This window comes from Cannabis sativa, chromosome 2 (assembly GCF_029168945.1).
Source record: "Cannabis sativa cultivar Pink pepper isolate KNU-18-1 chromosome 2, ASM2916894v1, whole genome shotgun sequence".
Taxonomy (NCBI): Eukaryota; Viridiplantae; Streptophyta; class Magnoliopsida; order Rosales; family Cannabaceae; genus Cannabis; species Cannabis sativa.
Window position 1 is genome coordinate 24,471,583 of NC_083602.1, and position 25,517 is coordinate 24,497,099.

At 37.6% G+C, this 25,517-nt stretch overlaps 2 protein-coding genes across 2 annotated transcripts; both read right to left on the reverse strand.

Annotated features, from left to right (window-relative positions):
• Window positions 1-3,729: 3,729 nt before the first annotated feature.
• LOC115720625 (ALBINO3-like protein 2, chloroplastic) lies at window positions 3,730-24,169 on the reverse strand. Its single transcript, XM_030649788.2, has 16 exons — window positions 23,678-24,169; window positions 23,446-23,552; window positions 23,199-23,326; window positions 23,030-23,101; window positions 22,528-22,629; window positions 22,228-22,287; window positions 21,978-22,043; window positions 21,417-21,464; window positions 7,640-7,870; window positions 7,489-7,544; window positions 7,264-7,381; window positions 6,903-6,992; window positions 6,661-6,770; window positions 5,560-6,560; window positions 4,097-5,386; window positions 3,730-3,954 (listed from the first exon to the last, which is right to left on the reverse strand). The coding sequence occupies exons 1-14, from the start codon at window positions 24,082-24,084 to the stop codon at window positions 6,404-6,406; spliced, it is 1,752 nt and encodes a 583-aa protein (XP_030505648.2). The 5' UTR covers window positions 24,085-24,169; the 3' UTR covers window positions 3,730-3,954; window positions 4,097-5,386; window positions 5,560-6,403.
• LOC133034213 (F-box/FBD/LRR-repeat protein At3g26920-like) lies at window positions 3,778-5,356 on the reverse strand. The gene is made up of 2 exons (XM_061109257.1): window positions 4,097-5,356; window positions 3,778-3,954 (listed from the first exon to the last, which is right to left on the reverse strand). Exons 1-2 carry the CDS (start codon window positions 5,354-5,356, stop codon window positions 3,778-3,780), a joined length of 1,437 nt encoding a protein of 478 aa, XP_060965240.1.
• Window positions 24,170-25,517: the final 1,348 nt, after the last annotated feature.

Here is a 25,517-nt window from a genome sequence, read left to right on the forward strand (position 1 = left end):
CTAAACATGTACAATACACTGCCAAGCCCTCAAACCCATGGCTGATCACAAACAGATTTACTCTTTCCTGCATAGTAGAGCACCCGTAAGCCGAGCCCAGCAAGACAGTTTTAACAACATAATGCAATATATTCTTAATTTAAATAAATACTAACGCCACTGTATCTATTGTCATATGACATAGACCTACGTGTTGCGCTCACACGTCTATTTACAATAAGGCCTTAGATTGGTTTATCTCGGTTTTGATTACCGAGTCTAACCTAATTATGCCTTACCTGCGTAATTCTTTAACCCTAGATCATATAACCGCTCACTTTAGGGTAATAACCCTAATACCAGTTTCTCACTTAATCACAAGCATAATATCAAACATAAGCGCCACACGCTTAAGTCTACGTGCTAACTACTGTCTTACCTGGTATCCCAAGTATGTGGAGATTCCGAACCCCCAGGTCTTCTTGAGCAAGCGCTGGTAGTCCTAGTCATACATACCCGGGATTTCACAAATAGGGTAAATCCCAAAATCACTTTCACATAATCACATAATTTGCATTCTAATTACAAATTCGCATATAGAGCTCGAAATGAGCTTTCCAAAGATATCAAGAACGTCCCAAACGGAGTCCCGAGTCAAAAGTTATGGAAAAAACAAAAACCCGAAAATTCCCAGGAAAAACAATTGTGGCTGCATCGGCCACAACTTGGCTGCCCACGCTGCGGCGAGCCAAACGTGGCTGAGGCGAGGGGCCCTGTAACCCCTAAAAATTTCCATTTTCAACTGTTGGATTTTGTGACCTAAATAAAACCCATTTCAATATAATCAGATTTACTAATTAATATAAGATTAGAAATCGCTTTTATGTTGCATGGTTCGCATGATTTATTTTATGATTATATTTGATGTATAAATTCTATTAAGTCCAGAATATATATAAATATGTATATATTTGTTCATGATTATAGTGTCGTCAGCACAGTAAAATATAATCATGATTATATGTTCAAAAGTTTAATTCCCATGATTTGCCAGTTCACTGAATTTAGACTGACATGATAATCGGCGATAAGGTATACTTACACCTTGGATAAGTGTTATGTCTTTTTTAGGACATTAGCAAAGTTTACCAGTATCAGATGTATGGAGAATACATTAGAAGAGACCGATATTGAACTTGGATAAGATATCATAAACTTACCGTTATATCTTTCTAAGTCAATATCAATGGTTGATCTTAGGTCTATGGATCTTAATCCTGATATGGTTAGGTTCAGCTTAATTATATTATCTATGTTCTTCAAGTTGTTCGTGGATGCTAACATATGGTTCTGGCAGATATTTATATCTTGGGAACATGGTAGTTCAATTGAGTGGGAGCGCTGATCATAGATACAGAATCTATAGCTTCTATAAGTATTTAGAAGTGAAACGATGATTTCCTTTGAGCTTGTCTTGATAGAGATAAATGATTGAGATCTCATTTCAGTAATTATACTAGCTTACTAGAAATATTATTTATAGGTAGCTAAGTGTTTTAAGGATAAAATACATTGAAGGGTAGAACGGTAAATTTGTCCCTTATTCAGTGTAGATCATCTATAGAGGATCTTTGACTATTAGGATTGTAAAAATGGATAATCATAACGTATTTATATTGTGGTATATATAGAGCGTTTATATAATTGAGAGTGCTATTCAATTCCAAACCTATGGTGGCGCAGGCGGAATTAATAAGTTCGAGAATTTACTTGGTAAATTCTAGATCTACTTATTGAAAGCTCAGTTATTTAGGCCTATGGTCTCCTCATTAGTTGAGATAATACTGCTTGCAGACTCAGTTAATTGATTTTAATTAATCAATTATAATTTTAAAATTAGAAAATGTCTTATTTATGAATTTTCACTAAGCAAGGACTTAATTGTGAAGAAAAGAGGTTTTGGGGTCAATTTATTAATTAAGAGACTTTGTATGGTCTAATTAATAAATAATATAAATGATAATTTTATTTAGTAATTAATTATAATTATTAAATAAATAGTTTTGGCATTTATAGGATTGAATTATAAAATATGGTATTATTGAAAGAAGAATAAGTTGTTGAAAAAAGTGACAAAATTGTAACTAGAGATTGGTCATTTGTATGGCTGGCCTAGTGTTGATTTTTGCCCAATATTTTATTCTTTTTTAATTCATATAATTCAGCCCTAAGCCCTAGTTGAAACGCTGTAAAAGGTACATGATGCTCTCATCTCATTCTCTTCTCAACTTGACTATTCAACCTACCAAATCTAGTTTTCATTCTCTGACAACTAGTAGTTGAGAGACACCTTCAATAGTGATTTCAAACCTCTTGCATTGTTCATCCAATTCGAAACCCTTGAGTGATAGAGTGCCATGCCCACACATAGCAAGTTAAGTACTCAATCATAGTGAGTAAAACAGTGGTAACTAAAGCCGAAGGAGAGAAAGAGATCCATGTTCAAATCTTGATAATGCTCTCCTACAGAAAGGAATCGAGGGCTAGAGATCCTGAACGGAAGGAGTCATTATATTCCGCTGCAATCAATGTAAGATTTTCTTAAACCCTTATGTGTTTATTTTTATTGTTTTAGAGAATTTATATTTAGGATGTTAATTCAACATTCTTGTTAGTAAATCTAGATCATGGTAAAATAATCCTATCATCAACATGCTCGATTTTTCACCAAATTGACATAAAACTTCATCCAAAACCAAGTTCAAACTCAAATTCAAAACTTTACTACTCATAATCAACATTAACTAAGAATTTAAGTTAAAACAAAGTTCAAGTTCAAGGCTAACACAAAACCAAAGCATGCCATACCAATAGACATGCAATACATCATCCAATCTTGAAACCAAGACATTCAAAACATCCAAACCCTGAACTTCAAATGAGCAACCCAAAAAATCAAGCAGCCCAGAATATCAAAGTGGAATCTAGCATCACATATCCTAAATTCACCCAAAACTTCCAAAGACAATAAAGAAACTCCTAGCATGAATCTACTAGCAATAACGTAGTCAAAAACACTTTAAATAATGTCTTTCTCAACAACATGCATCTCATTAAACAAGAACATCAAGCACAAACTGAGCATTTAAATATTAGAATTTAACATAAACAAAAGGATTAAGAAGGAGAGAGAGAGAGAGAGAGAGAGAGAGAGAGAGAGAGAGAGAGAGAGAGAGAGAGAGAGAGAGAGAGAGAGAGAGAGAGAGAGAGAGAGAGAGAGAGAAATAAATTTTCTAATTTTCAAAAAAATAGTTTTGTTGAAAAATACACATAATCATATCCACATAATTAAGGGTATTATAGCCGTTTCAATCGCACACACATAACATATTAATTTATATTTTCCCATTTTTCAAAATAATGCCATAAATAAATTCCAAAATACTTGATTGTGACTATATCTTGTCTACTTGTCAGAAAACACTTACAGATAGACGTAATAAACATACTATATAATAATATAGTCCATAAGCACAATATATCATATAATTACGATTTTTTCCATCTCGGGTCAAAATTTTAAAAATATCCTTGATACACCAATGGGGCCTTAAAATACAATTTATCAGTATAATTTCACATATTAAATTATATAATAATATAATTCTACATTAATACAAAAAAACCATTTGAATTTATTCTATTTTATGCTGCTAAATAGGTACTCAAAAGGTCTAAAGACACAATTAGTAATGAAAAATATAAATAATCATTACTCCTTATAATCAGCAGTTACAACTACAATATGTCTTTTTCATTAATATATAATGTTTCTAAAGATGATGATATTCGCAACAAGTTATCTTTTAAGTCCGATTCTCTGACCAACTTACAATCAGAGTTAATTTTGAGATGCTTCCAATTAAGTAAAGAAGAGTGACATATCCTCTTCAAATATTCAGGCATTATGAGAACCTAAGAAAACAAATGAACATATCAATATTTGAAATATACATTTGTAATATGAACTTGAAATAAAGCCACAACAAAATCAAACAAGAGAAATAATGAAATTATTTTTTTAAAAATAATAAAATAAAAACAATAATGAACAAACCTTAAATGAAGGAACATGCAAAGTCACAATATTCCAAGAGCAATTGAGATTCAAAAGGAAATTCATCATACTGATAAATCCATTTGCGTCATAGTTCTCATGCAGATTATGAATCACAAATTTTCCATTCAACAAATTAGAAGACTCCATTGATATGCCAAAGTTGGTATGGCCTTCATAACTGAAGGATTCTAATTTTGGAGCAAATTCAATTATAATGTTCATCCCATAATCATATTTAGTACACCTATTCTTCAAATTGAAACTTTTCAACTGCTGATTCGAAATTTTAATGTGTTCTAACTTCACTTTGTAACAGTCCTTCAAAGTCAAATTCTCAAGGAGTGGAAGGGTTGAAATGAGACACTCTAATGATTTAGATGGGTCTTCTTCACTACAATGATCAAAAGTTAGTGAGAGATTTCTAATTCTCTTGCATGCAAAGAGATTTGTATCTTTAAAGATGAATCCATTTACTACCAAAGATTCAAGATTTATGGCTTCGACTTGAAGAGGTGGTACAAAGGCAAGATATTTAATTTTCAGCCACTTCAGGCTAAAACTTTGCAAGCAGAGCGGATAACCAAGAGGAACTAAGTTATCACACAAACTTAACAACAATGTCTCAAGGGAAGGGCAACCCAGCAATAACTTAAATATTGCATCATCCTTCAAATTATCTTCAAAGTAAACATTTTTCAATGACAAAGTTTTCAATGCAGGAAGTCTAATTGAATAAGCAGTGTTCAAATCTAACCTATCCAACTCTAAAACAGTCAAATCTCTAGTGTTGAGTACTGATATAGGTAAGCTGTAACAACTCAAAGCACGATCAAAGGCAAAACCCAATTGAAGATTTATTTCCTTGACTTTGTTTTTAACTAAAAATTCTAACCATTTATCTAGGTAAGTGGCTTTGCTTGTATGATAGGAATTCTTCATCTGAAGCTTGAAACTAGCTATGGCTGTATCCACCATAAAATTCATACCTCTCTTGCGGCATATCAAACAATTATCGACATACTTGTAGAAATTTTCTACGGCCTGTGACGATTGAAAATCAGTTGTAGCATCAGAGAAAATGAGTGTGGGGACTGAGTACCACATGAGCTTCCAACGCTTTGTTAGGAGGCTTGTACGAACGACATCCACAGTGGGTAGAAATGACAAGATGTGTTGGATGATTGCATCAGGTAGTTTCGAAAATCCATCATCTTCCTCAGCCATTGATATTGCCGTTTTAGCTCTTTTTCTTGCCATAAGTTGGAAAACAACCCAAAGTGGATTGGACTGTAACCAGAAAAGAACATAAAAGTCATCATTTTATATGCTTTGATAGCTAATACTAAACATTGGAATTTTCAAGAGCTTAAGGTGTATCAAGAGATTTTAAAAGGACTAAAAAAAATTTTCGAAGGCAGAAAAATGAAACAATAAAAAGTGAAAACCAGGTTCATCCTTACCTTACTTGTAGAAGCTGCAGAAATTTTCTTCTTCTTCAATGAAACCAGAAAGTAAGCTAAACAATCGAAGGGGCAAGAGATTTGCTAAGTGGAGAGGGTTTTTAGTTACTAACGAAACAGAGCATTAGAATCTGAGGAGAGTAATGAGAAGGAAACACAGATTGAAGAAGAAGAAAAGTAAGACTTGTTTTGCTACTATATTATCACAAGTCAACAAGCACTTGTTAATAATTTATGATATTTTTAAAGTACTAAATAATTAAAATCTATCACACCTGATATAAATATAAGACTTTTCTTTCCAAATTTAACAAAACACCACTTTTTTTATTTAATAAAAATAGACGGATTTAATTCGCTTGTGCTTTAGAGGTTTTGCAATCTCTTTTTGCTGCAAAGAGGTTTGTTTTGCAATCTCATAATTGATAATCTTCGAATAGATAATTACGTGGCAGAAATTTTTAGATTTTAAAAGAATATTATGAGCAGAGCACAGCAGTTCATGAAAACAATAAAACAGTGATCACTGATTTAACTGAACATGCCGACTGTGATAAATTAAATACACAGTATATAACCTCATCATTTGATCAAACCGAAATAAATAATATTAAAAAATAATACAAACTAAATTAAAATAGAAATGTAAAATTGAGAAAACTTATAGATACGCAATTTTTGTTATTAATAGAAAATTTAAATAGTGAAACTCACACGCACACACACTGACACACATATATTTACTTGAGAAACTAAATCAAAGAAAAAAAATATAGTAAGTTGTAGTATGATTATTCAATGAGAATAAGCAAAGCAATAAAGAGAAAAAGAGAATATGTAAAAGTCAATAATCTTGCCGTCTACTATTGGCAAGATCACTGATCAAAGAGTCATCCTCATTTTCACATTGCTCCAAATATATATTGAAAGCAGGATTATATGCAGCAGCTAATCGAAGATAATATGCAGCTTCATCTCTGCGCCCCACATTGTATAAAGCGCTGAAAAATCAAACTCATCATCAACTTCAAGATGAACAACAATCATGGCGATGGAGCCTATTGTCATATAATCAAATAGTACTCCACTGCATATATATACCTTGAAAGCTTTAATATTCCATCAAAATAGTGAGTTTTGCTAATTGGGTCCTCTGGTTCTTTCAACCTTCCGATCCTTTCCAAGTGTACCAGCCCTTCCTTAAGTTTCCCCTGTCCCATACACAAATACAAAGTACATAGCTTTCAATGTTTACCACATTTATAATTTTATATAAACATGTATATTGAGCTGTTATAATCATGTTGAATCTCAAAATTTATTTTTCCAGTAAGTTAGTGCACCTGACAAATATACAGAGACCCCGCCATTTGCAATGCAAAGATTAAATAATCGATTTCCTCCACTTCTGTTAGCTCTTCAGCAAGCAAGAGCTGGTGAGAATAATAATAGATCAATGGGGTGCAGAGTTTGAAAGAATCGGTATTAGCCAAATTCAAAATAAGAAATATTAGAGCCAAAGTCCTGTTCCAAATAATTGTTCAAAAGCAAGTAATACATGTATAACTTTTTTTTGAGGCAGCTACAGAGATAAACTCTCTCAGTCACATATTGCAGGCAAAGTAATTATCTCACAAGATTAATTCATTCATGTACCACATACGGCAATCTTGACAATTAGAAAATGAATTTAGAGTCCCAGACCTTAGAAATAGCACGTTCCAGATACTCAATCGCCTCTGTAAGCATTCCTTTCTGCATTAGAATCTGACCCATGAGAACCAAACATTGTGTGTAATCAGGATCCTTGGAAAGTGCCAGTCTGCAGTAAAAGAGAATGAGCTTGATGTTGCAGCTAAAGACAAAGTTGTTATGAAGCTTTGCAGACAAGTTGAAAGTCTAAATTTCTAAGAGAAGATCAGAAATTACTGCATTATAGGAATTGCTCTTTCAATATGTTGTTGTGATAATAGTTGGACGGAAAGCTGCCAACAATTCCAGTGACGAAATTTAGGATAAACTTTTATTAACATCTGATGTTTAACGTAGTTTTCAAGATAAAAAAATTAAGGTCACTTACGTTAAGAAGTTCCTTAGGGTATAGGTCTTCCAAAGATACTTCCATATGTTTTCCAGGTTTTCTTGAGGGTGTAGGGGAGAGGTCTTCCAAAAATACATTTTGCAGTCTTTTAGATTCACTTAAGGTTGTTATAGGAGGAATACTAATGCCAGAGTGTGCAGCTGAGCTAGAAGTAATCTTGTCTGATAAACCCAACTTTACAAGTACATCAGGATTTTTGAGTGATAATTGCTACAACATCATCATAAAACACTTAATATCAAAGAAATATCACAGAGGGCATGGATTGAAATGCATTTATAGCAATGTGAAGCTGGAAAGTAATCAAAATATTTTTTTTATTAGAAAGTTCATTTTCTCATTGAAGAAGAAGAATGATAACCAACAACTTGATTCTGGTTAGGAAGTTAGTTTAGGTTGTTAGTGTCGTTGTTATCTTAGGCCAACTGTAATGAATTCTGTTATAACAGAATTCCTCTATTTGTGCTGAATAAAAATGTGTATAAATAAAATTCTTGCTCCTTAATCACACCATGATTTCAAGTGTGGTTAACTGAGTTTCTCTCTATTTCTCTCTGTGTTTGTTTTGTTTCATGGTATTAGAGCCATTAACTAGCTTCCATGGCTTCCTCCGGCGACAACTCGTCCCCAGTCAGAGTCTCCGATCCTCAATCAGAGTCTGCTGCTCTAGTTCACACTCGGAATCCGTTCTCCAACTCTCTGTCTTCGACTCTCACAACAAAGCTTGACCGATCGAACTTCTTGGCGTGGAAGTCTCAGGTCGTCCCTACCGTCATTGGACATGATTTAGATGAAATCTTGTTCAGTGATATCACGCCTCCTTCGAATCTCATCAATGGCGATCCTAACCCTATGTTTCTTCAGTGGCGGCGCAAAAACCAGCTTCTTCTCTCCTGGCTTCGTTCATCGATGATGGAAGGTGTTCTTGGTACCGTTGCAAGCTATTCCAGCTCTTACTCTGTCTAGAAAGATCTGGAGCAGAAGTTTTTGAGCCAATCAAAGGCTTGGTTATTACAGCTCAAAGGACAACTTTCGACTCTTTGAAAAGGTACTCTCAGTATCTCTGACTATGTTGATAAGGTCAAATCTTTGAGTGCTTCTTTAGCTGTTGCTGGCCATGCTATATCTGATCTTGATCTCATTCTTCATCTTCTTGATGGTCTTGGCCCTGAGTTCGATCCTGTGGTGTCTGGTATAACGTCTCGGAGTGATTTCCCGTCTCTTGAAGAAGTGCAAGCTCTCCTCATGTCACAAGAGATTCGTCTTGAACGCAGAAGTCAAGTACATCAAAGGTAGGGGAAGAAAGGGTCATCTCATGATGGACTCAATATCTATTATCTTGCCACTCACTTCCCTTTCTCCAAATCTTTCGTTTCAAGCGAAAATATACTAAAAAAAGTCATAAGAGAATAGACATATAAACAAGTAAACCCGACCCAAGAAGAATGTACCGAAACATCATACATATCAGACTGAAAGCTTCGTCTACCCTTTCTCTTGTGAAAATTTCTGTATTGATAGACCTGTGTGACACTAGCCAATCAATTCATTCAATCGACGAACTGCTCGGGATGATAACCAGCCACACTTCTGTTATGGATCTTTCTACAAAGATGTCTGCGAATCTGACTTTTGGATCAAGATCTAGATCGAATAGACCAGACTTGCGGTCTAGAAGAGGCATTCCCTCTGACCATCAGTCCCGATTTAATCCTCGAAGCTCGAATCGACCTCCCAATATGAACAGGCCTCTTTGTCAAGTTTGTATGAGTTTTGGCCATACTGCACCAACCTGTCATTACAAGTTCGATCGTAATTGGGTGACTCCGAAGCATTCTTCTTCCCCTTCTCAAGCTCATCTCATTGAGTTGTCTCAAGAATATGAATCTCAGGCCTTTGTTACTCAATCAGTTCTTGATTTTGGTGATGATGTTGGGTGGTATGTGGATACTGGTGCCACGAATCATCTTGCTTTCAGTCATGCCAACCTTGATTTAACTACTCCATACAATGGTCAAGAAACTCTTGCTGTTGGCAATGGTAAGAAGCTTTTTATCTCTCATCTTGGTCATGCCACCATTCCTTCTAATTCCACTAAATCTTTAGAACTAAAAACTGTTTTGCAAGTGCCCTCAATTACAAAAAACTTCATTAGTGTCTCTAAGTTGATTGAAAATAATAATGTTTTCTTGAAATTTCACATCTTGCTGTTTTGGTAAGGACAAGCAAACAGGTGCTGTTCTGATCACAGGGAAGAATAAAGATGGTCTGTATCTTCTAGGTGATGGTAGCTCGAATATCTCTCCAACATTTCTGGATTGCAATCTTGTCACTTCTAGTGCTATGTCTCAATTCAAAAATGATTGTAATTCTCATTGTACTTGCACTGCTACTGCAATGTCAAATAAATAAAGCTTCTTTTCCTGTTCTTGAATCACCTAGTGTTCATTTATCTATAGCTTCTTGTGATATAAATTTGTGGCATATCAAATTGGGTCATCCTGCACCTACTATATTGATTAAGATGTTGTCTCGTGCCAATATTCCTCATTCACTTAAAAATCTCAGCTTTTGTACTGCTTGTCAACTTGGTAAAAGCCATAAACTTCCTTACTCTTTGTCCTCTAGTAAAGCTTCACAACCTCTAGAACATATTCATAGCGACTTATGGGGTCCTTCCCATGTCGCGTCTAAAGATAATTACAAATACTATATTGTATTTGTTGATGATTATAGTCAGTTTTCTTGGATATTTCCTCATAAAGTCAAGTCTCAAGCGTTTGAATTATTTGTTCAATTCAAAAGCTTCGTTGACAAATAATTTAATCTTCCCATAAAAGATGTCCAAGCTGATGGTAGTGGTGGGTATAGACTACCATTTGAGAGATTTTTAAGTGATCAAGGCTTTAAAAACCAAAGGCCTTGTCCCCATTCCCATGAGCAAAATGAAAGGGTGGAACGTAAACATCGACATATAACAGAGACTGGTTTAACTTTGCTTGCCAAATTAGGTTTAGATATGTCATGTTGGTGGTATGCTTTCCACACAGCAGCTTACTCTATTAATCGGATGCCTACTGCTATCAATGGCAACATTAGTCCTTTTGACTGCTTATTTGGACAGTGTTAGAATATTAGCTGTATATTAGGTGTAAAAGAATTAGGGCAACTTGTATTTAGTAGTTTCCTATTTTGTTGGTAGTTTCCTATTTCCTAGTCTCCTAGCTTTGTATATAAATATGTACTATTCTATGAAATATACACACAATTCGAATCACTATTTTCTACATGGTATCAGAGCATTGTGATTCAAAATTCGAAATTCGAAATTAGGGTTCTGAAAAAAAAAAAAAAAAAAAAAAAAAAAAAAATTTAGGGTTTGAGTTTAGGGTTGTTTTTTTCGAAAATCCTATTTGGAGTGAACATTGTTTCTCACCGCCCACATAGGAGGACTGCCCAGCCGCCGATCTACCAACCCCCGAAGTCCGGTCGCCGGATTCCTCGCGCGTGGGGCTCACGCGCCGCCTGAAGCTTCTGCGCGTGGGGCTCACGCGCCGGCGCGTGGAGGCGCGTGTGACGGCGCCTTCGACGGCGTTCTGTTGCCGATTCTTCACTGGGTTCTTCTAAGCCCACTCGCATCTGTTCTAGGTTGTAATTCGGTATTTGTTTGTCTTCTTCGTGTTTGGGTGTTCATTCTTTGGTGTTCTTTTGTTCTTTTTCTCTGTCTTTGTGTTTGCTTTTGAGATTATGGCAGAGATAAGATCAGATTCAAAATCAGTTGTTGTTTCTGATGTTGTTCCCGTAATGTCTAAAATCACGGATCATAAGTTGATTGGTTCGAATTATTTGGAATGGAGTAAGACGATTCGACTGTATTTGAGGAGTATTGACAAAGATGATCACTCGATCGACGATCCTCCCGAAGAAACAAACGATTCAAGGAAAATATGGCTCCGTGAGGATGCTCGCTTGTTCCTTCAAATTCGAAATTCTATCGATAATGAGGTAATTAGTTTGATTAATCATTGTGAATTGGTTAAAGAACTAATGGGTTACTTGGAGTTTTTGTATTCTGGCAAAGACAACATATCTCGCATATATGATGTTTGCAAAGCTTTTTATCGCGCGGAGAAACAAGATAAGTCTCTTATGAATTATTTTATGGCTTTCAAGAAAACATATGAAGAACTTAATGTGCTATTACCGTTTAGTCCTGATGTAAAAGTTCAACAGCGCCAACGAGAACGGATGGCTATTATGAGTTTTCTTGCGGGACTCTCATCCGAATTTGACTCGCAAAGTCACAAGTTCTCTCCGGTTACGATGTCTCCTCTTTACAAGATGTGTTTACTCGTGTTCTTCGCACAGAGACTACCTCTTCAACTCCTCTGAATAGCGCCTTGGTGAGTCGTAATAATTCTGCACCGGAAAGAAACTCTACTCCAAGTGGATTTAAAGGAGGTAATTCACAAGGACCTGATAACCGCACACCAAATTCGGGAGCATCATGTGCAATTATTGTAAGAAACTGTGCCACACCAAGTTTGAGTGTAGGAAGTTACAATTTAAGAATCGACAACAACACTCGCCAATATTGCAAGCACTTGTGATGCATCCGACAAATCGGTCCTTATTTCGCCGATGAATTTGCCAAGTTCTCAAGGTATCGTGGAAACACTTAAGTCTTCATCTTCTTCGTCACCGCGATTGCCGATTCGAGGTAACTCTAATGCCTGCCTTCTTTCCAAATCCTCAAAATGGGTCATTGATTACGGTGCCACGGATCATATGACGAGTAATTCCCGTCTCTTTTCCACTTTTCGGTCTCACGGTCCCACTTCGTTGTCACCTTACCGATGGGTCAACGGCTCGTTCTTGGATCCGGCACTATTGTTCCTACACCTATGTTATCTTTATCATCGATCTTACATTTACACGATTTGTCCTTTAATTTGCTTTCGTTAGTCAACTCACTCGTAATCTAAATTGTTGCATCTCATTCTTTCCCGATCATTGTTTGTTTCGGGATCTTATGACGAAGAAGATTATTGGTAAAGGACATGAATCTGGTGGCTTGTATGTTCTTGACCCACTTCCGCCAACCGCTATTGCTTGTTCGAGTGTTGCTTCCGCTTTTGAGGCTCATTGTCGTTTAGGTCATCCATCCCTTCCTTTGCTCAAGAAACTGTGTCCCCAATATAGTAGTTTATCTTCGTTAGAATGTGAGTCATGTCAGTTTGCCAAACATCATCGTGTTAGTTTGAGTCCACGTGTCAATAAACGTGCTAGTGTTCCTTTTGAGTTAGTTCATTCTGATGTTTGGGGTCCTTGTCCTATTTTGTCTCAACTCCGGATTCGAGTATTTTGTTACTTTTGTGGATGATCATTCTCGTTTAACTTGGTTATATTTAATGAAAAATCGTTCTGAGTTGTTTTCTATATTACGTGCTTTTTGTCTTTGAGATTCAAACTCAATTTAATGTATCTATTCGTACTTTGAGAAGTGATAATGCCAAAGAGTATATGTATGCTCAATTTCAATCTTATATGACCTCTAATGGCATGCTTCATGAAACTTCTTGTGTTGATACGGCACCTCGTAATGGTGTTGCGAACGTAAAAACAGACATCTTCTTGAAACTGCACGTGCTCTCTTGTTTCAAATGAAAGTCCCTAAACCTTTTTGGGCCGATGCAGTTTCCACGGCATGCTTTCTTATTAATCGCATGCCCTCTACGTTCTTAATGGTGAAATTCCATTTAAAATTCTTTTTCCTAATAAGTCATTATTTCCAGTTGCTCCGCGAGTATTTGGTAGTGTTTGTTTTGCTCGCGATGTCCGTCCATCTGTCACCAAATTAGACCCTAAGGCACTAAAGTGTGTCTTTCTTGGTTATTCTCGTCTTCAGAAAGGGTATAGGTGTTATTGTCCTGATCTCAACAAATATCTTGTGTCTATTGATGTTACTTTTGTAGAAAATACACCTTATTTTTCATCTTCCACTACTTCTACTAGTCAGGGGGAGGATGATGATTTGTTGGTTTATTCTGTCACATCCTATGCGCCCGCTCCATGTTACGGCGGGTCTCTTGTTCCTTCACTGCCTCGGTCGTCACCCCCACAATGTCTACACCTCCACCACCTCCACCACCTCTACCACCTCCACCACTCCCTCGGCCTCCTATAGTGTACACCGGGCGCCCCTCCTCCACCTCCTGTTTCATGTCCTGCACCTGCATCTTCGTCATCAGATCTGGACATCTCAGATGATCTTCCCATTGCACTACGTAAAGGTAAACGTCAATGTACTTTTCCTATTACTTCTTTTGTGTCTTATAATCATCTCTCCTCTTCTTCTTGTTCTTTTATTGCTTCTCTTGATTCTATCACTATTCCTAAAACTGTTCGAGAAGCGATGTCTCATCCTGGTTGGCTTGCTGCAATGATAGAAGAGATGAATGCTTTGGTTGCGAATGGTACTTGGGTCTTGGTTGATTTACCTTCGGAAAACGAGGCCATCGGGTGTAAATGGGTGTTCACGGTTAAATTCAATCCGGACGGCACAGTTGCTCGCTTAAAGGCCCGTCTTGTTGCCAAGGGTTATGCTCAAAACTATGGAGTGGACTATGGTGATACTTTTTCTCCTCGTTGCTAAACTCACATCTGTTCGACTGTTCATTTCCATGGCAGCTACTCATCATTGGCCTTTGCATCAGCTTGATATTAAAAATGCTTTTCTTCATGGAGATCTTGAGGAAAAAGTATATATGGAGCAACCTCCTGGGTTTGTTGCTCAGGGGGAGTTAGGGCGAGTTTGTCATCTTCGCAAATCTTTGTATGGATTGAAACAAAGCCCTCGTGCTTGGTTTGGTAAATTTAGTCAGGCTGTTGAGAAGTTTGGTTTGTTGATAAGTAAGTCAGAGCATTCTGTGTTTTATAAAAGATCAATTTGTTGGTATCATTTTGTTAGTGGTGTATGTTGATGACATCGTTATTACTGGAAATGATACTGAAGGCATCTCATCCCTTAAGTCTTTCATTCACACCCAGTTTAACACGAAAGATTTAGGGGAACTCAAGTATTTCTTAGGGATTGAAGTTACTCGGAGTAAACAAGGTATTTTTCTGTCTCAAAGAAAGTATGTACTTGATTTGCTAACTGAGACAGGGAAATTGGGATCAAAACCTTGCAATGCTCCAATGAATCCGATTTGTGCATCTTACACGTGATGGGAAACCATTTGAAGATCCTGAGAAATATCGCAGGTTAGTTGGAAAGTTGAATTATTTAACTGTGACTCGTCCAGATATTGCATTTCCAGTTAGTGTTATCAGTCAGTTCATGTCTTCCCCAACAATTCATCATTGGGCAGCATTAGAACAAATTTTATGTTACTTAAAAGGAGCACCAGGACGAGGTATAGTTTACAAGGATCATGGACATACCCAGATTGAGTGTTTTTCTCGATGCGGATTGGGCGTGCTCCAAGGTAGATAGACGATCCACTTCGGATATTGTGTATTTGTTGGGGGCAATGCGGTCTCTTGGAAGAGTAAGAAACAAAATGTTGTATCTAGATCCGATCGAATCGAATATAGAGCTATGGCCCAGTCCGTGTGTGAGGTAATATGGATTTATCAGCTTTTGACTGAATTCGGGTTTAAGACTTCTATTCCAGCAAAATTATGGTGTGATAATCAAGCTGCTCTTCATATTGCCTCGAATCCCGTATTCCACGAGCGAACTAAGCACATTGAGATCGATTGTCATTTTGTTCGTGAGAAAATTCAACAAGGTCTGATCTCCACAGGATATGTGAAAACCGGAGAACAACTAGGAGATATTTTTACAAAAGCTTTGAATGGGGTGCGGATAGACTATCTTTGTAACAAGCTGGGCATGATTAACATCTATGCTCCAGCTTGAGGGGGAGTGTTAGAATATTAGCTGTATATTAGGTGTAAAAGAATTAGGGCAACTTGTATTTAGTAGTTTCCTATTTTGTTGGTAGTTTCCTATTTCCTAGTCTCCTAGCTTTGTATATAAATATGTACTATTCTATGAAATATACACACAATTCGAATCACTATTTTCTACAGACAGCAACCAGATTATACTATCATGAAACCTTTTGAGTGTTCTTGTTTTCCTCACTTGCGCCCTTATAATCATCATAAGATAGAATTCAAGTTAGAAGAATGCATTTTTCTAGGATACTCTTCTAAGCACAAAGGTTACTTGTGTGGGAATGCTGCAAGTCAAGTTTTTATAGCTCGAAATGTGATTTTTAATGAGTCACATTATCCAGCTTCTATCTCTTCATCAACATCTGCCTCTCAAGTACCTTCTTTTCTGGATTCTTGTCCCACTGCTTCATTTCATACTAGTCCAGTATATTTCAATACTAATATACCTTCTGCATCTTCTCCTAATGATGGTATCCCCGAGTCTCACTCTCGTGTTGCTGCTGTTGACATGACTATTGTTGTTCGCTCAAATGTTGCTGATGTTGAATGTTGTTGATGCCTCTTCCTCTAAGTCAGTTCCTGGTCTCAGGCAGTTCATCTTGAAGCTCCTACCTTGCATTCTAGTCAGGACAATTCACCAAGTTCATCAGCAGCATCCGTTCATGAGTTAGCAACTCTTGGTGGTCAAGAGGTTTCTTTTTCTTCTGCATCTAAGTCAGCTTCACCTGCCTCCTCCGAACAAGCTACAACTCAGAGAATACATCCTATGCGCACTAGAGCTCAAAATGGGATTCATAAACCAAAGGCGTATCTTGCCATGAAGCATAAACTTCCTGAATCTCTGTTGCCAACTGAGCCTAAATCCACAGTTGTTGCTCTTAAGGATCCTGCTTGGAATGCTGCTATGAGTCATGAATTTCGTGCTTTAATTGCTAATCATACCTAAACATCAGTCTCTTATGAGCCTCATATGCAGCTCATCAGCAACAAAAGGGTTCATCGAGTGAAATTAATGCTAACGGACCTGTTGATGGTTTTAAATTTCGACTTGTGGCACGAGGATATCTGCAGCAGCCAGGTATCGATTATGAAGATACTTTCAGCCCTGTAGTTAAACCAATCACTGTTTGAATGGTCTTAACTCTTGTTGTATCTTCCAACTAGGAAGTTAGATAACTGGATGTCTCTAATGCTTTTCTAAATGGCAATTCACAAGAGACCATTTATATGACTCAACCTCAAGGTTGTGAAGATCCATCTAAACCTAATCATGTTTGTCATTTTCACAAAGCTTTATATGGCCTCGAACAAGCTCCTCGAGCTTGGAATGACAAGTTAAAGCAAACTTTGTTGAGTTGGGATTTCACCACTTCTAAGGCTAATACTTCGTTGTTTATTTTTGGGACTACTGTGACTATGGTCATTCTACTAATTTATGTAGATGACATTCTCATAACTGGACAGAATTCTCAGTTGATTTGCAAGCTTATTGCTGACTTGAACAACTTTCTTGCCTTAAAAGATTTGGGACAGGTTCATTATTTTCTTGGTGTAGAGATTTATATAGACTCGAATGGCATGTATCTTTCCCAAAGCAAGTATATTACTAATTTACGTGTCAAAGTTCATTTGGAAGGAGCCAAAAGCTGTTCTAGTCCTACTAGTAGTGCTCACAAACTTTCACTTACTGAAGGGTCTCCTTTTGAAGACAAAACTCTCTATCGAAGTACCTTAGGAGCCTTGCAATATTTGACTCTCACTAGGCCCGATATGGCTTTCATTATCAATAAATGAAGAAACTAAAAATACTTCAAGGGAAGGTGAAGGAGTGGAGTAAATACACTTATGGACAAAATAAGGCCACAAAAGAATGCGCTGGAAGGAAGATTGGGGGTGTTAGACAGATTAGAAGGAACCTCGTCTTGGAGTCAATCTTTGCATGATGAAAGAAGGAAATTAAAAGAGGAATGGCAGCGGTTAAATTTTGAAGAAGAAAGAGGTATCTGGCTGCAGTCTAAATGCAAATGGGCAAAAGAAGGAGATGCAAACTCAAGATTCTTCCATAATCTATTGAATGCAAGAAAGGCTAGGAACACCATCTCGAGAATTGAAAGAGATAATGGGGCTATTATTGATAACGAGAAGGAAATTGTTGAGGAGCTAATAACTTTTTTCTCAAATCTCTATACTTCGGAGGTGAGATTGGGGACCGGGGTCGAAGGTATTGAGTGGCAACAGATTGTCGATTCCTCAGCCAGGCAACTAGAATGCCCTTTTGAAGAAGAAGAGGTCAGAAACATTGTCTTTAGTTGTGAAGGAAATAAAGCTCCAGGGCCAGATGGCTTTAGCATGGCGGTCTTCCAAAATAATTGGGAGACGATCAAGAATGATCTTATGGAAGTGTTTCGGGCTTTTCATAGAGAGGGAAGAGTTGAAGGCAGTATCAATGATACTTTTATATGTCTGATCCCTAAAAGATTAAACAGCTGCAAAGTCAAAGACTTCAGACCCATCAGCCTCATCACAAGCGTGTATAAAATCATCGCCAAGACTCTTGCCACTAGACTTCGCGGTGTCTTGGGAGAGACTATTGCTGAAACCCAATCGGCTTTTGTGGAAGGGCGACAGATCCTGGATTCGGTGCTAATGGCAAATGAAGCAGTTGAGGACTATAGGAGTCGTGGTAAAAAAGGGTTCGTGCTCAAGATCGATTTTGAGAAAGCATATGATCGTGTTGAATGGGGTTTCTTAGACATGGTCTTGAGGAAAAAAGGTTTTGGGGAGCGGTGGCGAAAATGGATCCGAGGATGTGTCTCATCAACTTCATTCTCTATATTCATTAATGGTAGGGGTTCAATGGTTCTAGGGGTCTACGTCAAGGAGACCCCCTATCACCGTTTCTTTTTACATTGATAGCGGATGTTCTTGGCGGAATGGTGGATAGGGCAATAGAAACAGAATCTTTGGCGGGGTTCCAGATAGGCAAAGACCATATTCGGCTTAGTCATTTACAGTTTGCGGATGACACTCTTTTCTTTGTTAAAGATGAGGTTTCTCTTCGAAAGCTGATCAAGATTGTTGAAGCGTTCTGTGGTATCTCGGGACTAAAAGTAAACTTGAATAAAAGTCAATTGTTAGGAATCTGTATGAACGAGGAAGCAGTGGCCCATAGTGCGGACCCAATTGGGTGTGAGGTGGGCAAGTGGCCTATGATTTATTTGGGAATGCCACTTGGCGGCTCTCCAAGGAAGAAGTCCTTTTGGGAGCCTGTTTTGGATAAATGCGCTAAAAGAATGGATGGATGGAAATGCTCTTTCCTTTCTAGAGGAGGTAGGCTGACCCTCATTCAGTCTGTCCTCTCTTCACTTCCAATTTACTATTTGTCCTTATTCAAAGCTCCAAAGGTGGTCTTAAAGGAACTAGAAAAAATGATGAGAGACTTCTTTTGGGAAGGAGGAGACTTAGCAGGCGGGGATCATTTGGTGGCTTGGAATGAGGTGTGTAAACCTAGAGCGGAGGGTGGCTTAGCAATCGGAAGACTAGAAATGAGGAATAAAGGTTTGCTCATGAAATGGCTATGGAGATACCCACTAGAATCGAACTCTCTGTGGCACAAAGTCATTAAAAGTCGATATGGCAAAGCAGACAATTTTTGGGATACAAAACAGGGGGTTAGATTGTCTCCACGAGGACCATGGAAGGATATCTCAGATCTTTATGATGAATACGGGAAGTTGGTAAAGTTTAAAGTAGGAAATGGGGCAAGTATTCGTTTCTGGGAAGATGAGTGGATTGGGAGATCTTCATTAAGGGATCCATTTCCAAATTTAGCTGTGATATCTAGGGCCAAGAATGTAAGTACTCAGGAGATGATTGGCGATGAGGGCGAGGTTGGTGATTGTGTGGCAAGCTGGGATCTTAAATTCAGAAGGAACATTACGGATCAAGAGATTCCGAGCTTGACACAATTGATACAAAAGTTGGAACACGTCAGAGTACTTAACATTCTTGATGATAGCCGTATTTGGTTACCAGATTCTTGTGGGATCTTCTCTTCTAAATCAGCATTCGGTTGGTTTACCTCAACCGAGAATTCTGATGAGTTGTTCTGGACAAAGATCCTTTGGAAAAGTAGAGGTCCTTCCAAAGTCAAAGTGTTTGGATGGTTGGTGGCTCTAGATAAATTGAACCTACACGCTAGACTGCAAAAAAAGCGCCCATTCCTGTGTATATCACCTGGATGGTGTGCTTGTTGCAAGATAAATGGGGAAGACAACGCACATTTGTTCTTAAGTTGCCGCCTCGCAAGATCTTTATGGATAATGCTGATAAACGAATTTGAGATTCAATGGGCTATGCCTGGTTCGGTTTCTTACATGTTAGTAAGTAAGGTTGGAGGCAGTAAACGTAGCACAAGCCTATGGAGAACGGCAGTATTGTCGGTTCTTTGGGTTGTTTGGTTAGAACGAAATAAGAGAATCTTTGAAGATTCGGAAAGCTCGACAGAGATCCTATGGGAAAAAATCAAATTCTGGACAGCCACATGGGTGTACAAGACTAAGCATTTCGAAAATCTTTCATTCTTAGACCTAATTAGAGATTGGAGAACTTTGTTGTAAGTTTGCACTGGTGTAGCCTCATAGGTAATTATACTGTGAGGGAGTCAGTTTTGCGCTAGGCCACTAGGGAGTCAGAAGTTTTCATTCGATTAGACAGAGAAGCGAGTTTTGTTTTAGTGTCCCTAGCTTTGGTTAAAGCTGTGGAACCTGCTTTATTTTTGTAACAACGGTATTCCTCCGCCACAAGCGAGGATTTATATCCATTCCGGGGATGGGGCTAGTCTAAGACATTGGCCTCTTTCCCTTTTTTCAAAAAACTTTCTCAATTTATACATGCCCCCACTTTTGTCCATTGGGAAGCATGTAAACGCTTGTTGAGATATCTGAAAGGTACTATAACTAAGGGACTTCTTCTCAAACTTGCTTCTCGAATGTCAATTGTAACTTATTCGGATGCCGATTGGGCCAATTGTATTGATGACAGGCATTCTACTGGTGGCTTTCCGGTCTTTTTTGGTCTAAATCTCATTTCGTGGTCTGCTAAGAAGCAGCAAGTTGTTGCTCGCTCTTCTACCGAATCAGAATTTCGATCCTTAGCCAATACCGCTGCTGAAATCATGTGGTTACGATCCTTGTTTTCTGAACTGCAAGTCACTCTTGTTGATGTTCCCATAGTTTGGGTCGATAATTAAGGGGTAGCTGCCATAGCCGCAAACCTTTTCTTTCATGCTCAGTGTAAGCACATCGAGATCGATCAACACTTTGTTCGTGAACAGATTCTGAATAATACACTTTCAGTTCGTTTTGTGCCATCAGTTGACCAAGTGGTCGATATTCTAACTAAATGCTTGCCTAAAGATCCAATTTGTATCTCAAAACCAAACTCAAAGTTGTAAATACCCCTTTTCGTTTGAGGGGGGATGGCTTGATTCTGGTTAGGAAGTTAGTTTAGGTTGCCAGTGTCGTTGTTATCTTAGGCCAACTGTAATGAATTCTGTTATAATAAAAATGTATATAAAAAAAATTCTTGCTCATTAATCACACCATGATTTTTTTTTGAAAAAAGAGAAAGGATCCTCTTGTCTTAGACAGGACCCTCCCCAATATGAATTGAAAAGCCTCATTTGTGGCGGAGGAAAACCATAGTTACAATCACACCATGATTTCAAGTGTGGCTAACTGGGTTTCTCTCTGTGGTTGTTTTGTTTCAATGAAGAAGAAGAATTCACCTGTATAGCCGTGAGTGAACTATTTGTGACCCAATAGACAAGACTTCCCTGCAAAACAATGGTAAAATTGTGAGGCCTAACTTTGTCAGAGCAGAGCATGCCACTTCACATATGCAAGCAATACCAAGAAACAAATACAATACATTGTTTACCCCTTTTATATTTTACTGATGATAGTCTATGTTATAATTACGTGGGCTTAGTTAGACAGCCTTCAGTCCACAACAAATGATCTAAATATTTGCTAGTTTTCCGAAATAAATAGGAGAGACTGAACTATGTCTTAAAATGAGCAATGCTGTCAAAAATATAACATCTTAGAAGATTCCAAAGGTGGTTTGGTTGCCAGGGAAAGACCAACAGAGAAGATGCGTAGAAAGTTGAAAGTTGTGGCGAAAATTGGTTGATCTTCTGTCTCACTATTCCCCTTACTTTAAAGCTAACTGCTACATTTTGTAATGCCTTGAAATGTACAATTATGTAATCTGATATTACAAAACCTAAGTTCAATAGTAATAATAATAACAAATAACGAAATCACAGCAATAAATATCAAGTTACCTGAGGAACAAAATAACAGCTTAAGAGTATAGGTAGTGTCAAGAAATCCAAGTAGTGCTTGTAGTACTGCACAAGGTTAAAAGCTCAAATCATCTTCACAAACTAAAATACTTTTAACAGTTAACAAAAATCGATGGAAATATAACTACTAAGAGAAAATATAGAACTAATGAGATACATGCCACTAAGGAGAAAAAGAATAGTTGTCGTCTAAAATATATACAAGACTTATGTAGTTGAGAATACTTACTTTTACTAATAAGTCAAGCAGGCTGGTGACCTTTTTAATTGCAGATTTTCTGAAGGAAATCTGAAAAGTTGAATAACAAGATATCAGGCTACCCTCTTTCAAATTAGCTTACAGTAACATGGTAAAGTATGCTGACAGGCTCATAGTAAAAATATCTTTATCTAACTATCTGCCATTTAGAGAGATTTTTTTTAAGTATCTTTTGTTTGCTTGTAGACTAGTTATCTTACATCAACATATAACTAAGACAAAGTAATTAGAACTGTAGTTATCAGCTGTAATTGGTAACCAACTGAATACCTGAACATTGGTATAGTGCAAACCAGCAATTACTACAGGGAATATGGAGCCTGAAATCCCATGAGAAAATTCAGTCAAATTCTGGAACCAAAATGCACCCCCCTGACATGAACACCGTAGAAAATTTAATTTAACAAATCCATGAATGCTATATAAATATGCAACATATGGTTATAAAATTTAGAGATTTCCTGTATGACGGTGGACACAAAAGATGCAATCAACTGAAATCAGCCAAAGCCATTAAAATGAAAAGAAGAAAAAAAAAAGCCTTAAAGATACACATGAATGATGACTGAGAAGAAGAAATCAATAATGATAGTCAATCAAATACGAAGAAAATATATCAGACCAATCAAAAGAAACTTTCACATAGCTCCATGCTTTTCACCTAAAATAAGTTAAAACATTTGTGCTAGTTCTGGCTATACAACCTTGTAAACAATTGTATCAACAATTGATCAAATTATGCTTGTCTAGTAGTAAAACTTCAGAGACTTACACAATCGAACCCAGGGTGATGGTCCAGCGACATTCTTCGTACAGTAGTCATCCACAAGAAGAAGCATGGCACCTGCATATATTTTGAATAACAATGAATAAATAAATTTACAAATAGAACTTACATAGACAAACATCACTCCTCTCCTACACTTTAAGAAAATATTTACCTGGACACAGACGTATGGAAGGAACCATAAAAATGAGGGACAGCCAATGGCTTTCTTTTCCTTCATGAAGTGTGAAAGATGATCAATATAACCTTTTCCTGATAAAGGCTCTGGAAATGGGGATGGCACTATGCAGATAATAAGAACCAAAGGAAGTTAATTTATGATATACATGATACCTAAACTAATGGTGACATAATTGAGTGAGTAATGAACAAATTGAAGTGAAGATACAAAAAACACTTACATTTATTAAACAATTCTCCAATTCGTTTCAACTTATGAAGCTGAAATATAAGCAAAGGGAACAGAACAGCTCTGAGAGCCAATGTGGAGGAAGCAATAACTACCCACCTATAATTGAATACACATAACAAAAGCAACCAATATAGATGAACACACTCATATTCAAAGCAATAGGTAGATAAGCAAAAAAATCAAAATATAGTAAAAAGAAAAAACAATGTGTGGAAACTCACCATGGCAAGCCACTAAATTCATGAAATCCATCCAGCATTGAGCTTACTAGACGAACTGGAAGCATTGACTCTTCACAGCTAATTGATAAAGCTTCATCCATAACATTGGATTCTGCAATCAACTCGGGCGAGACAGTGATCGAGTGGTGGCTATCAACAGCTCGAGCTTCCCCAAACACCGAATCATCTTCAGACTGAGTGGTAATAGCTCGAGAGTTGAGCAACAACGAGTACGGATTTTTTAACGGGAGGTTGGGTTTGCCGAGGTGGGAAGAAAACGGAAGAGCATAAGAGACGGAGCTAGAATTAGAGTTAAGAATGTTGAGAAGGTGGTAATCACGCTTGTGAGAGAGATAGTTAGCTTGAATAGATCGGCGGAGGCGTTTGAGAATCTTGTAGCTCGCCATTAACGGCCAGAACTCCGACTATTTCACGCTTAAACCATTGATAGAAATGAGACGACGTCGTATTGCTGAATCATGTAATACCACCATTTTTTTCAGAATAATACCCGAAATTTTATTTTATTTTATTTATTTATTTATTTATTTTTGAAGAAAAGCGTGATTATATTGCTAGATAAAAATACTGTTAGACCTCACGGTCATTACAAACCAAATCAAAAGGAATGGAATCAAAAGGAATAACTCCAAACTTCTTGTAGGAAAACGCCTACTTAGCCACATTATGGGCAACAAGTTACAATTTCTATTAATATTACAGAAAATACAACTAGAAAAGTAGGAAGAATAACTAATACAAAATGAGACATAGTTATCCAAAGCCCAATAGAATACCTTCCCATTGAGAGCATTGATAACTACCCTCGAGTCACTCTCCACAATGACAAACTTAAAGCCCAGATCCTTCGTAATCGAGATAGCCAAGCAGCAGGCATCCGCCTCGCCGCACAACACATCAGAGAAGTCCAGATGAGCTGTTTGGATCCAAACCACCCTACCAAGATGGTCTCTAGCAACAACTGCAGTACACATGCTATCCAATCCCACCTTAACATCACAGTTTATTTCTATCCAATCTTCAGGAGGAGAAGACCACACCTCCGTCCGACAAGGCTCGGGAGAGGGAAAAAGAGAATCCTGAAGATCTGCAAAAGAAGTACATATAGAGTCAATACACTTCTTCACATCAACTGAATCATTGTTATGAACCTTTGCTTGCGGGAATGCCAGATCGTGTCCACTGTAATTGAAGCATACAGGAAAACTTTCTCAGCATCAATTCCTTTATTTTAGGTCCCAGATGAATTTGACCCAATCCCACAAGCGGATACAAGTATCACAAACAAAATAAATGCCCCAAGGCGAGGATCTCCAAACATTTAATGCTACATCACAAGAGAGAAATAAGTGTTCTAGAGACTCCTCGCCCATCCCGCACAAAGGGCAACTAGTGTCTTCTATCGGAAACCGCTTCTTAATCGCTACCCGAACCGGGAGAGCATTGGAAAGAATAGACCACCAAAGAATCTTATGGCGCTCCAGAATTTTACTAGTCTAGAGCTTGTTCTAGAGCAAAGGAGTGACCTCACAGAGGGGGGCACTCTCCATGACCTGGGTCAGGTAGGCCGATTTGCACGAAAACTAACCGTTGGTTTCAAGAGTCCAACTCCACTTGTCTTTTCCGAGATCTGGGGGACCCACCTTTTAAAATTGTAGAAACAGTCTCTTGTTTGAAAAGAGATCTCAACTTATGAATGTCCCATCCTCCCTCAGAGGAGAGTAAATCTGCAACTAGACAAGGATTAAGATCAAGAGATCCATTTGGCTTGGGGTAGAAGTCTTTTATGTGGGGAATCGACGGATCCCCCCAAATATTA